The sequence below is a fragment of the Arachis duranensis genome, chromosome 6 (assembly GCF_000817695.3).
Source record: "Arachis duranensis cultivar V14167 chromosome 6, aradu.V14167.gnm2.J7QH, whole genome shotgun sequence".
Lineage (NCBI taxonomy): Eukaryota > Viridiplantae > Streptophyta > Magnoliopsida > Fabales > Fabaceae > Arachis > Arachis duranensis.
Window position 1 is genome coordinate 93863737 of NC_029777.3, and position 14775 is coordinate 93878511.

The 14775-nt window shown below is 42.3% G+C and overlaps 1 protein-coding gene across 1 annotated transcript; it reads right to left on the bottom strand.

Annotated features, from left to right (window-relative positions):
• Positions 1 to 5981: 5981 nt before the first annotated feature.
• Positions 5982 to 10790, bottom strand: LOC107494669 (uncharacterized). The gene has a single exon (XM_016115709.1). It carries the CDS (start codon positions 10788 to 10790, stop codon positions 5982 to 5984), a length of 4809 nt encoding a protein of 1602 aa, XP_015971195.1.
• Between the last annotated feature and the right edge of the window lie 3985 nt (positions 10791 to 14775).

A 14775-nucleotide genomic window follows, 5' to 3' on the forward strand; every position in this document is an offset into this window, starting at 1 on the left:
CAAATTATATTTTTGTTATTATTTATAATTAATTTTTTATTTAATTTATCATTTCTAATAAGAATAATAATACATATTATAAAAAATTAAAATAGTAAACAGTGCACACAAATTAAAATAATTGTTTTAATATTCTCAATATTTATTTAAAAAAATTATGGAAAAACCCATAATAACTAGGGTTGAGTAAACGCAAAAGTTATAATTTCTTTTTTCTAATAAACGAGCTTTTGGGATGCAAAATCACGTTGGCGTTTAGAGAAGAAAAGTTGTCAAACATAAAAGAACAGCGTTCAAAGTATTGAAACACACTTTTATCCTCTTCAACGTGTTTCACAAACACACCCTAAATCATCATAATATATTAACATATAATAAATTTAATAAACGATAAAGCTTACCAACGTCTAAGTGGTTAATAAGTTGTTATAAAATTATTTATAAATTAAAAAAAAGTACTTTATGTTATCAACGGTCGCGCTGTCGATAAATTATTTACGTAATTAAAGTTAAATTTTGAATGAAATAGGTCATCTGTAAATTTTTCACATCAATATTATTAATAGAGTTAAATTCCAAAATAATCTTTAAAATTGATATCGTGTACTAAAATTATCTTTGAGATTTTAATTATACCTATGTTTTTTAGATTGACAAAAATATATCACGTTAATCCTGATCTATTTTTCATTAACGATGTGATGACATGGCTTAATAACGTAGGCTATTAATGACACGTGTCACTCTATGATTTGGTCACGTGTAATGATATGATGATGTGTTGACCCGTGACACGTGACATACTGATGTCGATGGTTGTACCATGTGTCATATTGCTATTTGGTCACGTGTCTGTTTATGCCATGTGTCGCAACAGTAGTAGTCCACGTGTCATCTATTATGTCATCAACTCATTATTATAGATGCACCAAATTAGTCTCTCACTTTACATTAAGTAACTCATTTTAATCCTTGAAATTGAGTCATACAACAAATTAGTTCCTTCACTAGTTTTTTCTCATTTTTTCTATAAATTCAAAATTCACAATATCTTTAAATCCATTAATTTCAATTCTATTTTTTCATATATTATTTAAATACAAATGCTTTTATAAAATATTTTTTTCTGTTGCGGGTACTCCTAACCGCCGTCTTGGAGTTGACGTGAAGATATTTCAAACACCTCCACTACCATCTCCAACCTCTTTAATTTTATCTAGATGGAAGAGGTCGGAAATGATAATGAGGGTGTTTAAAGTGTTTTCAGTCTAACCCATTACACACAATAAAAATGTATATTTCATAAGAACTGAAAAAAATGTATATTTTAATTCTTGTTTTCTTATTAAAAACACATTTTTCTTTATGAAAAAAATGTATCTAATCAATCATATAATTTTTTTTATAGGAATATATTTATATATTACAAAATTTACCAATGTTAAATTATTATAGAAACAAATTATATAATTAAAACTAAAATCTTAAAAATTTTATAAAAGCACTTGTATTTAAATGATATATGAAAAAATAGAATTGAAATTAGTGCATCCAAGATATTGAAAATTTTAAATTTTTAAAAAGAATAAAAAAAACTGGTGAAGTGACTAGTTTGGTGTACGACATTTAATTTTAGAGATTAAAATGAGTCACTTAATGCAAAGTGAGGGATTAATTTGGTACATTTACAATGATGACATATGGATGACACATGGACGAATATTGTTGCGACATACGGCACAAATAAATACGTGGCCAAATAGCATTGTGACACATGACATAACCATCCACATCAGCATGTCACGTGTCATTGGTCAACATATCATCATACTATTATATGTGGCCAAATCATGGAGTGACATGTGTCACTAACAGCCCACGTAATTAAGCCATGTCATCACATCATTAATGAAAAATGGATCGAGGACTAACATAGGATATTTTTGTCAATCTCAAAAATGTAATTAGTACAATTAAAATCCATGAACGATTTGAATGCACAATGCTAATTTTAAAATTTAACTTGTATTAATTAGCGTCAAAGTGGCGCAAAAGCTTGCATGGACCGTCGTAAATATAAGTCTCCTAAAAAAATCCTATTTTAACGATGTCTGTGTAGGTAAGACGCAGTTGTGTTGCAGTGAAGATTCTAAAGTCAAACAAAAGTTGGAACTTTCACATTCAAATCCGAAGATTTAGATGGGATGATGTTCCGTGACAAAATAACAAAGATTTACCTTCGCATCAGCATAAAATTTTAAGTGAAGCATTTACTAGTCAAAAGTCAAAACATGATTAATTTAATTTGAGTATACCTTTTTCACTTCTATTTAATGATGTATTGTTAAATCGTGTGATAAATTTAATATTTAATAGTATCTCTAAACAAGTTGAAATTCGTTAATATACTAACACAAAATTAAATACTGTTTCAAGTTTATAATTGTTTGTTGTAGTGTACATGTGATGAGTTTATAAAATAATTCATAATCAATTAATAATTGATTTTATATATACACATAAATTACCATTGCATTGAAATTGATCCATCTTAGTAAGTAGAAGAGTACGGTAGTGGAACATATAATAGAGTTGAAAAATATTCCAAGGTAGGTAAAGTAAACCTATAAGTTACTTAGATCGTAATTTTCAGCACATCATTGGGTATCTCTACCAGTGATGGAGAAGAAAACAAAACTTATTTGTAGAGTAGTAGCCATAGCAATATGTACAAAACAGCACTCAAAAATGTGTAGTCAAGTTGAAAATTCAAATTCTAGCATGCTGTGACATTTGCATTATTATGTTTATATAATTTTTCTTCGTTGAATTTATCCAGAGAAGAAAAGAAAGAGACTCCTCACCAGACATTAGTGGATTTCTTTTATCTAGGGTTTTTAATTAAACCCAAGTTATAGCTATCAATATATTTTTAGGTCATTACTGAACGTTGCTGTCCAATTTGACTCTGACCCTAATTTTTAGAGCTTGCCAAAGAACGGTTCTATCCCATTGCCAATAGTAACTGTACACGAATCTTTGAAATTAAGTGATACTATACATCCATAATATTCGTTATCTCATAATTTCTCTGGGACGAAGAAACGAAGCAAGGGTCTTACTTATGTTTGAAGTTATTAGCTTCCATCTTCGCTAAATAGGTTTGTTCGGTAGTCGGTTTCCGGACAGGTCGGGTGAGTAGGTGAGGGAGTGGGAACGCCTCTACTTCGGTCGTGCTGGAATTGGACTTGCCGAGTAGCCGAGTACTCGTTGCAGAAGGAGAATGAGGGGGGTGCCACCTGCAAAGACACTCCGACGCTCTAGTCAGCAATGTGCAGGCGGAAAAATGGTTAGATGAAAGGGTATGACGTACCTCGAGGGAAGGGTAGGTCCTTCCCTATTTATACCGTGTCAGAGGTGGGCCCTGGGGGGACAGGCCCATTTTCCCCGAAGCTTCCTCAACCATATTGATGGGGTGACGAGGACGCGTGTCCTGGCACCGTGGCGAGCGCTAAGATCTCGGTCACCCGGATCGGGTTCTCGATGGGTCGGGCCGACCCGCTCGTGGTTTGGACCGGACCGTAACAGTGCCCCCACGCGCCGATAATCAGCCGCATAGGCTGTTGGCGGCAAGTTTTCTATCATTGTCGTCGCTTGGTCGGTCGTTCGTGTGGGAGACGCGCTGCCCGCATGCGTGCCCGTTCGCGGTTCGGGGCGTTCCTTTGTCGCCTCGTTTCTCGCGCGGGGCATTAAATGCCCATAAAGGATTGAAAAACCCCGTGTGTGCAAAGACGGTTCTGCCCCCAGGTCTTTCGCGCTTCCACTAGAGCGGTTTTGAACAGTTTTATCTTTCTGTTCTTCTTCCATTTACTTTGCTTTTCTGATCATACTGCCCATTCGTCCTTCCTGCGCTCTCATCACACAAAGGTTGTTTCCATTGCTCTAGTGTGCTTCATCCTTATTTGAATTTTCTCAATTCATCCAGGTAACTACTTCTTTTCCTTTTACTTCAATGATTGTTTGCATGTCTGCCATGATCATTTTTCCTATGCTTGCTCTTTTCTTGTTGTTTATGGGCGCATTTTTGTGGATGCACTTTCGTTTTCTTTTGTTGACTGTGGTGTGTCATGGGGGGTTTATGTTTTTGTTTTGGTCTTGGTTTGTTTGGTCCCCCTTGTGGTCACGGCACGAGGGGTTTCTTTGGGTTCTTCCCGGATTCCGGCCTCACGGACTAACCGCGCGGTGCCCCCACTGTAGGTATGCCTCGTGTCGTTAGCCGAGCTTCAAGCTCCGCCGCGGGTTATGACCCGTATGCGTGGGTGGTTTCCGACCTCAGAAACTCTCCCAATCAGATGGGTGAGGAGGAGCTAACGGAATTTCGCCAGGCCGAATATCTCTGTGGGGGTACCGACGAGGAGGCGAACTATGATGTTTATGTCCCCGCCCCTCACGAGCGGCTTTATGAAATTAATTTCAATGCCCCCCGGGTTGCCGATTGGATCTGGTTTTACAAGGCCATGTTCACTCAGGTCGGGGTCCGCATCCCCTTTTCCCCCTTTCAAATGAGCCTCCTAAACCGGATTTCCGTGGCACCGTCTCAATTGCACCCGAACAGCTGGGCATCCATTCGCTGCTTTGAGATGGTGTGCGAGTACTTAGAGCTACCGATCTCTGTTGACGTCTTCCTATTTTTCTTTAATCTAACTAACCCTTCAACGGAGGGGAAACACAAGAAAGGGTTCATGTCCTTCCGGTCTGCCCAGGGCCGGAGAATCTTTGGCTTGTTCGAGGACTCCTACCTTGGGTTCAAGGACAAGTACTTTAAGGTCCGCCCGGTTAAGGGTCGTCACCCTTTTTGGTTATCTTTGGAAAAGGAGCGCCTCATCCCGACGTATTGGAGTTTCGGGGCGGGGTCTAATCCTTTTATCAAAGTTACTTATAAAGGGATGTCGACCGTGGATCGGCGGATAGCCGACATTTTGTGGGCGGTTCTTGGGAGGAATAACGTGAATCCTCATCTCCTCATGGGTAACCGGGAGGCCGCCCGAGATTATATCCGTGAGTTCTCTTGTCGTGTAGTCGCTTGTTTGAATTTTCCTTTGCTGCTTCCATTAACTTGTTCATTTTTCAATTTGTTCTATAGTGGGGCTTTCTGCCGAAGTGACCGGCATGGATAACTTGTATCAAACCTTTCTTCAGGATGACGAGGGTGAGGAGACCGGAGGACAGCAGGTGACGGTTCCTCCGGAAGTGCCTCCTCCTGAAGTCGACGCGTCTGCTAAATTTGCCACTCCTACTTCCGCAACCCCAATTCCTCCCGAGGTTCCTATTCCCGGGCACTCGTCCTCTTCTCGCCGGGAGAATGAGGAGGAGTTGTCCGTCATCCCCACTCCCAAGAGACAGAGGTCGTAGTCTAGCCCCGAGGGGGTCTTGACTGTCATGGAGAGAAATTTTGATGCCGCTTCATTCATAGATGCCCAACTGCTTCCGGGCACGGAGGATCACTTCCATGGCACCGACCTCTCGGGGCAGGCTCGGTGGATGTACCGTACCCTTCTTCGTGGCGCGGCCATAGCCCGAAAGGCTGAGTTTGAGCTTTCCGGTATGGCCTCGCTTCGTCGGAAGCTTGAGTCTGCGGTTGATGCCAATAACAAGTACAAAACCCAAGTAAAAATGCTTCAGGATCAGTTAGTTGAAGCGGGGAACAAGCTTGACGCCGCTCAGAAAAAGACTGCTTTAGCCGAGGAGAAATTGAAAACTGCCGACGCCTCCGTGTCCCGTTTGACGGAGCAGGAGCAGACCTTGAAAAGCCAGCTAACCGCTGCACAAGGTCGGCTGTCCGCCCTGGAGAAAGAACGGGACAAAGCGGAGGCAGCTGCCAAGGCTGCCCGGGAGGAGGCTGAGTTGTTTAAACGGAAGCATAAGGAAGTCAAGGAGTAGGGCAAGAATGCGATTTTTATGACTGAAGAGGCCCTCAAAGCTCAGGTGAAGATCGTTTCCCCGGAGTTCGATGTGTCGGCGATCGGAGTTTTCAAGACCATTAAGGATGGCAAAGTTGTCGATATGCCGAAAAAGTGATGTTTGTATTGTTTGAAGTTTTTGAACTTGTTACTATGACTTTGGCGCCCGTTAGTGGGTTTGTGGGCTTGTTTGCCCGTAAGTTTAACTTCTTGTTTTATTTGTCGTCCTAGTTTGCCTTCTCCCGGGGTAGACGGGCCGATGTCGTTACGCCTCAGGACGAGGTCGTTTTCTTCGAACTTTCTTTTGAGTGCTTTGGCATTGTAGCGTAAGGCCATTCTTTGTTTTAGCGCTGCTTCTGCCAGATGGGCCATTTCCCTGGTTTCTTCTATCAGGTCTTTCTCGACGGCTTCCTCTACTCCCTCCAGGAGTAATCGTGGACTCGACTCTCCGATCTCTACAGAAATCACTGCGTCTGACCCATAGGTTAGTCGGAAAGGTGTCTCTTTAATGGAGGATTGCTCGGTTGTTCGGTAGGACCAAAGGACCGAGGCTAGCTCATCGGACCAAGCGCCTTTCTTGCCATCCAGCCTCTTCTTGAGCCCTTGCAGGATGATCTTATTTGCGGACTCAACCTGCCCGTTTGTCTGTGGGTGCTCTACCGAGGAGAATCTCTGCTTTATGCCCAGGCCGGTGAGGAATTCTGTGAACTTTTTGTCGGTGAATTGTGTCCCGTTGTCCGAGATGACGACTTCTGGGATACCGAATCGTGTTATGACTTGTCTCCACATGAATTTCCTGCAATTGGACGAGGATATGCTGGCCAGCGGTTCGGCCTCTATCCATTTTGTGTAGTAGTCGATAGCGACTATGAGGTACTTTACTTGTCCCGGGCCAACGGGAAAAGGTCCTAAGAGATCGACTCCCCACTGCGAGAATGGTCGAGAGGCCGTTAGCAAGCTGAGCTCAGAGGCCGGTGCACGATGAAAGTTGGCGTTTTCTTGGCACTTGACACACTTCTTAACGAATTCCTTGGAGTCAGCCATCATCGATGGCCAGTAATATCCGGCTCGGATTAGCTTCCTCGCTAGGGCTTTGCCTCCTATATGGTGGCCACAGCATCCTTCATGGACTTCCCTGAGGACGTAATCCGTCTGGTCGGGGTGTAAACACTTCAGTAGGGGATGATTGAATCCCTTCCTGAAAAGCTGACCCTGGATGATGGCATATCTGGCGGCTTCCCTTCTTAACTTTTTGGCATCTTTTTCGTTGTCGGGGAGCTTGCTGTTTTCTAAGAAGTCGATAATGGGATCCAACCAGGAGGGGCTTAGGTTCGAGAGGTGTAATGTGACTGTCGGCTCCTTCAACTTTCCTTGGATTAGAGACCGGTTACCCTCTCCCAGTTTGGTGCTAGCCAACTTTGACAAGAGATCTGCCCGTGTGTTCCTCTCTCTCGGGACGTGCTGGATCGTGACTTCTTCAAACTTTCGGCTCAAGTCCTTGACTTTTTCCAAGTATTTCTGTAGCAGTGAGTCCCTAGCTTGATAACTTCCATTTACTTGGGAGGTGACGATTTGCGAATCGCTGCATATCTCCAACCTTGTTGCCCCGACCTCCGCTGCTAAGGTTAAGCCTCCTATAAGGGTTTCGTACTCTGGTTGGTTGTTTGAAACGGGAAAATCAAACTTGATTGACTGTTCGTATACGACTCCAGCCGGGCTTTCCAGGATAATCCCGGCACCCCCGAACGTCTGGTTGGAGGCTCCATCTACATAGAGCTTCCACCGTGTGTTCGTGTCTTCGACCAGATCCCCTGTTACTTCCACTAGAAAATCCGCCATCGCCTGCGCTTTGATGGCTTGCCGGGGTTCGTATCGTATGTCGTATTGAGAGAGTTCAATCGACCAGGTCATCATTCTCCCCGCCAAGTCGGGTTTTTGGAGCACTTGCCGGATCCCCTGATCCGTTCTTACGACGATCTGGTGACTTTGGAAGTATTGCTTCAATCTCCTCGAAGAGGTCAGGAGTGCCAGAGCTAACTTTTCCAATTTGTTATATCTTAGCTCTGCCCCTTGTAAGGCCCTGCTGACAAAATAGACTGGTTGTTGTGTCCGTCCTTCTTCTCGTACCAAAACTGATGCCAAGGCTTCTCCTGTTATGGCGATGTACAGGTATAACGGCTCCCCTTCTTTTGGCTTCCCGAGGATAGGTGGTGCCGCCAGGATCTCTTTAAAATGCCGGAAGGCTTCCTCGCATGCGGGTGTCCATTCGAACGCCATTCCTCTCTTCATGAGATTGAAGAAAGGTAGGGCCTTTGTTGCTGACGCTCCGAGAAAATGTGATAATGAGGCCAGCCGACTTGCCAACCTTTGGACGTCCTTGATACTACCTGGGCTCTTCATTTGGAGTATCGCCTGGCACTTCTCCGGGTTGGCTTCTACCCCTCTTTGGGTTATCACGAATCCGAGGAACTTTCCAGCTTCCACAGCGAAAGCACACTTGAGGGGATTCAGCCTCATACCGTGTTGCCTGAGGGACGCGAATACACTCGCCAGGTCGTTCAAAAGGTCGTCAGGTCGTGTTGTTTTGGCGAGGATGTCATCCACGTAGACTTCAACTGTCTTCCCTATGAGGTCGTGGAATATCCTATTCATCAGCCTCTGGTATGTTGCTCCCGCATTTTTTAGGCCGAATGGCATCACCTTATAGCAGAAAGTTCCTCCTGGCGTTATGAACGCCGTCTTGTCTTCGTCTGGACGGTGCATCGGTATCTGGTTGTAACCGGAGTAGGCGTCCATGAAACTTAGATACCGGTATCCCGCCGCAGCATCGACGAGTGCATCTATGTTAGGGAGAGGGAAGCAATCTTTGGGACATGCTTTGTTAAGGTTAGAATAGTCTACACACATTCTCCACTTGCCGTTGTGCTTTTTCACCAACACTACATTCGAGAGCCATGTAGAGTAGTCTACTTCCCGTATGAAGCCTGCTTCTAGGAGGCTGGCCGTCTGCCTGGCCACCTCCTCTGCTCTTTCCGCCGACATCTTTCTCCTCCGTTGGGCCACTGGGCGTGCTTTCGCCTTGACGGCTAGATGATGCAAGATGATTTTTGGGTCTATGCCCGGCATGTCGGCCGGAGTCCAGGCAAACAAGTCCTTGTTGGCTCTTATCATTTCGACCAAAGGCTCCTTCAACTCGTGTGGGAGGTTCTTGTTAACGAACGTGAATCTTTCCTCTTCGTCACCGATTCTGAACTTCTCCAGATCCCCTTCTGGTTCCGGTCTAGGCTTGTCGTCTACTCTGGTATCTAGGTCGGCTAGGAACACACCGGACGCCTCCTTGGACTTCTTTCTAAGGGAGAGGCTGGCATTGTCACAAGCGACCGCCGTCTCAAGGTCTCCTCTTATGGACCCTATGGATCCGTCGTCGGTAACGAATTTCATGATTAGCAGTTTTGTGTTGATTATGGCCTCGAAATCATTGATCGTTTTTCTTCCCAGAATGATATTATAGGCGGTGGAGTCTCGGAGGATCACGAACTCGGCCATCGCCGATCTCCTGTCCTGGGATTGTCCTACTGAGATTGGCAGGGATATTATTCCGTCTGGTTTGATGAAGTGGTCGCCCAATCCAATGAACCCGTGTTGGTGAGTCATTAGATCGGCATCCTTTAATCCCAGCGCATCGAACACGTTGCGGAACATGATGTTCGAGTCCGCTCCCGTGTCGACAAGGATGCGCTTGACGAGACCGGTCCCCACTCGGGCCGTTATGACCATGGGTGGGTTTTCCGGGACGTCGTCGAACCATTGTTCTTCTGGGCTGAAAGAAATGAATGGAGGCTTCTTAGAGTTTCGCGTCGACGAGGAGGAGATCGACAATATCTTTGTGTCCTTCTTGTGTGCGGATCTGGATCTTGGTGCGGCGTTTTTGGCCGTTACTACGTTTATCACGGTGAGGCCGTGTTCTCCGCCTTCTGGCTCTTGTCGCCGCTTTGCCGAACGGGTTTTGCCTTCTTCGTCTTGGTCGCGGTAGCGCCTCCTTGGCTCTCTGATTAGGTGGGAGAAAGCCGCTAGTTTTTCTTCCCTTATTGCTTGTTCCAGTGCATCTTTCAGGTCAAAACAATCCTGCGTTAGGTGGCCATAACCCTTGTGGTAGTCACAATAAAGGTTTTTGTTCCCTCCAGTGCGGTCCTTGAGTGGTCGGGGCTTCGGCAGGATTCCTTTCTCGACTATTTGTTGGTATACTTCCACGATGGGGAGAGTGAGTGGAGTGTAGTTGGTGAATTTCCCGACTCGGGGGAATGTCCTTGGCGCCTTACTTAGCGCCTCTTCCCTGGTTTGTCCCTTTGGCCTTTCCCCATTGCCCTGTTGTCGGGTTTTATTGTAGTTGGGCTGCCGTTTGTTGGCGGCCACGACTCGGCTGACTTCCTCGTCGTTTATGTACTCTTTGGCTACCGTCTGGATCTCATGCATTGTCCAAACCGGTTTCGTGGTAAGATGTTTTCGGAAGTTCTCATTGAGGAGGCCGTTTGTCAGGCAAAGACTGGCCACCGAGTCGGTTAGGCCATCGATTTCCAAGCATTCATCGTTGAACCGATCTAGGTACCTCCTGGTCGCTTCTCCTTGTCTCTGGGTTACCCCTAGAAGGTTGATGGGGTGCTTTGCCTTCGCTATCCGTGTTGTAAATTGGGCCAGGAATGCACGGCTGATGTCCGAGAAACTGTAGATGGATCCTTGCGGGAGGCCGTTAAACCACCTGATCGCTGGCCCCGCTAAGGTTACTGGGAAGGCACGGAATCTTACCTCGTCCCCCACTCCCTCCAGATTCATCCTGGCCTCAAAGGCCGTGAGGTGTTCTAGAGGGTCTTAAGTTCCGTCGTACCTCATGTCCGTTGGTTTGTCGAAGTGTTTCGGCAACCGGACCTCGAGGATAGATCGGTGGAATGGGGTGACGCCCATTATCACAGGTTGTCGTGTTCTCTCGGATCTCCTCTCCCCGTCTTCGCGACCTCTTGCCGCTCGGCGGGTTAGCCTGTCCCGGGAGTAGATGATCGTGTCATTTCGTCTTCTCGGGATAGGAGACTCCTCCCGCGTGCTCTCCGCTTCCGTTCGGGATGCGGATGTACGCCGCGAGCGACTTCGGTGAGAGTCTTCCTCCTCGCTTTCGGGGGACGGGGTGTAGCTGGGATCGGTAGTTCGTTCGTCCCGCTCCCGGTCGGCCAGCTGTCGCTCCAAGTTCTGGACCCTATGGCGTAGCTCCTGCATTATTATGGCGCTGTCGCCGCCTGTTCCCCCGAAGGGTCGTGCTCTCGTGTGCTGTTCTGTGTGTTGTCGGGGGGACCTCTGCCGCCCCCTTAACGAGGCGACGGAGGCTGCCCCCTCTGCTCCGGCTGCTCGGGCTTGGTCTCCGGGACCCAGCGCGACTTCCATTTAGGTCGAGTCCCCACAGACGGCGCCAATGTTCGGTGGTCGGTTTCCGGACAGGTCAGGTGAGTAGGTGAGGGAGTGGGAACGCCTCTACTTCGGTCGTGCTGGAATTGGACTTGCCGAGTAGCCGAGTACTCGTTGCAGAAGGAGAATGAGGGGGGTGCCACCTGCAAAGACACTCCGACGCTCTAGTCAGCAATGTGCAGGCGGGAAAATGGTTAGATGAAAGGGTATGACGTACCTCGAGGGAAGGGTAAGTCCTTCCCTATTTATACCGTGTCAGAGGTGGGCCCTGGGGGACAGGCCCATTTTCCCCGAAGCTTCCTCAACCATATTGATGGGGTGACGAGGACGCGTGTCCTGGCACCGTGGCGAGCGCTAAGATCTCGGTCACCCGGATCGGGTTCTCGATGGGTCGGGCCGACCCGCTCGTGGTTTGGACCGGACCGTAACAAGGTTAAAACTATATATAATAGTGCCACATTTATATTTAGTATCCTAACACTATTTTATATTCAATTATATGATATGGAGTTTTGCTAGAGAGGCAATGAGATATTTGTATAATATATATAATAGGTTGTTTATTTGGTTCAATATAAGTTAAAAATGAAAATTACCTACGAAATAATAAATTTAAAAACTCTTATTCAGTTATTTCACATCAAATTTCAAATTTCAAATTTTTCAATTTCAAATTTCAAATTTTTTTCAACTGGCGGCCACCCCACCTTTATCAATAATCATACCATTTTACCGTCGTTACTTGGCTTGCCACACGTCACTCACCCTTAATAAAAATAACCATCCACCTAAGGATAAAAATAATTATCCGCATACCTAACAAATTGAACATCTAACATATTTTAATTATATATAACTAAACTCAATCCAATCAAAATAATCATCTACATAAAAATAAAATAATCATCCGCATACCTACTAAAATGACCATCCTAAATTAACCATTAAAATATATAGAAGAAGAAGATGAATAAACAGAAGAAACTATTATTGCGGTGAAACATAATTTTGAAGGACCAGTCATGACAAAAGCGGCACTATTGTGAAGCATATGACTCAAATCATGAAAGAAGCTAACCATACTTGGATCCGAAAAAGAAGAAGAGCATGGTAGTATCATCGATGAGAAGAGGGTTGAAGGAATGGGAGAAAGCGAAGCCAGTTCAGAAGAGAGGAACGAAAATAGCGACAGCAATGTTAGGTTGAGCGTCGGAAGGCGAGGCGCATCGGACTGACCGGCGGAGGTGAGGACAGTGTCGGTTGGAAGATGCGGCAGCCCTGGTGTGGCCGGCAAGAAATTTAGTGACGCGAGGTGAAAACCGGAGAAGATGACGGTGAATTTTGAACGTGTATTGGAGGTTACAGTAAGATTAGAAATAACCGTACATACTGTGAATGGATTTATATACTAATCTTAATTTTAAAATTTAAAATTAAATAATTAATGATCTAATTTTTAATTTTAATTTTACCTTTTTTTAATTCATTGTACACATTGTACACAATTAATATTAGTTTTCAATACTTTCTTATATGATATTAATATTGCAGTTGCGTTTGGTCGTGTTTTTTCAAATTTTTGTTCTTGAAGTTTTATTTTACGATCTTAATTTAAGGAGTCAAAAATGACTTTTTTAGTGAGTGTTTCAAAGTCTTATTTATAGTTTTAAAAATAAAATTAAAGATAAAAAATGTAAGATGTTAGAGATAAAATAAAAATAAAAATAAAAAATTTAAAAAAATAAAAAAGAAGACCAAAAAAACAAATAAAAATAAAAAAAATTAATTAAAAATAAAAAGTAGAGTACAAGTTTAAATTCAGATTTTAGAAAAATTACTCAATATTTTTAATTTTATTCTTTAATGTCAGGGAGGCTAAGAATATTTTTGAGTTTTCAAGTGTTTTTTTAGAAGAATTACATTGATTACAATATTTATCCAAAACTCTATTTATCGACTAACCTAATGTCAATTGACAGTTACTTCTATAATATCTTTGTCGATTTTTAAATTTGAATTAATAACTGTCTCGCACTTATTTTTTTGACGCTTTGCATTGCTACCTCTGTCAGTTACATTTTTGATTAAATATGTCCAAAAATATCGTGTCAATTACAACCTTCTTTGCATTATTCAAATTTTCTTCTCCTTTTGCCTAACAGTTATCAATTAGAATTTTAGTTGTAATTTATATAAAATTGTGCATTTTATTACGTTTCAGTTTTTGGAATATAACTTGAGTTGTATAGTCATATAAAATATGTGCTTTGTGACTTATAGGTAGGGTTGGAAATGAGTCTAGTCGAATTTTAATTATGATAAATTTGACTCATATTGTAAATAGATGGTTTAAGTCTAGACCTATTATCTCTTATAAGCTTTTTTTTTTTTAGACTCGAGCCCAACTTGTCTAAAACTCGATAAGCCTATGAACCTATTTAAAAAGTCTGTTTCATAAATCATAACTCAAAGCAATAAATTTAGGGGTAAAGTATATTTTTTGTTCTTTTTGAAGTTTGACAAAAGTTTTAAAATTATCCTTAAATTTTGTTTTGTTTCAATTTTGTCCTAAAAATTTTCGATTTGCATCAACTATACCCTTGATCGCTAATTTTTCATAAATTTTAACACCAATGCAATGACAATTTTATAAAAAACAACTTTCAATACAAGCAAATCAAGTATAATTTTCATATATTTTTTGTTGGATTGGTTTTAAACTTTTTGAAAATTTAGCTATCGAAAGTATATTTGATGCAAATCGAAACTTTTGAACAAAATTGAAACAAAATATAACTTAGGGGTATTTCTAAAACTTTAATTTTGCTAAACTTTAAGGACAAAAAATATATTTTACCCTAAATTTAAAAATTTTACATTGACATTAAATGCATTTCAAATTTTATAATTCATAATTTGCAAGCATAATTTATTTATATATATATTAATCCTTAGTCACATATGATAACTATACATATAATTTATAAACTTTGTTTTGAAAAAAAAATTATGATCTTAACAAATCTTAATTATTAATTTTTTTTTATTTTATATTTAATATAAGTGAATAGTTAAAAATTTAAAATAAAAATAATTTATTTTTTAAAAGTATTTTATAAACTTTTTTAAAAGTCTATGACCTGACTTTTTTAACTAATAGACTTTACAAAAAATTTAAACTTGACCAATTTAATAAAATGAGTCGAACCAAACTGAAATGCGAACTTCCATCGGCGATCCATTTCCACGCCCTATTTGTAGGTTGTAGCAAAGCTAAGATAATATCTACAAATCTTATGAAAAATCAGTGGAGCTTAATCGAACTGAAACTATGTTACATAGAAGTTGCATGAGTGGCGCAAGA

Bases quoted from the DNA above. Each gene is read 5' to 3' on its own strand.
- LOC107494669 (XM_016115709.1), bottom strand. From the start codon at position 10,790: ATGAATCTGGAGGGAGTGGGGGACGAGGTAAGATTCCGTGCCTTCCCA.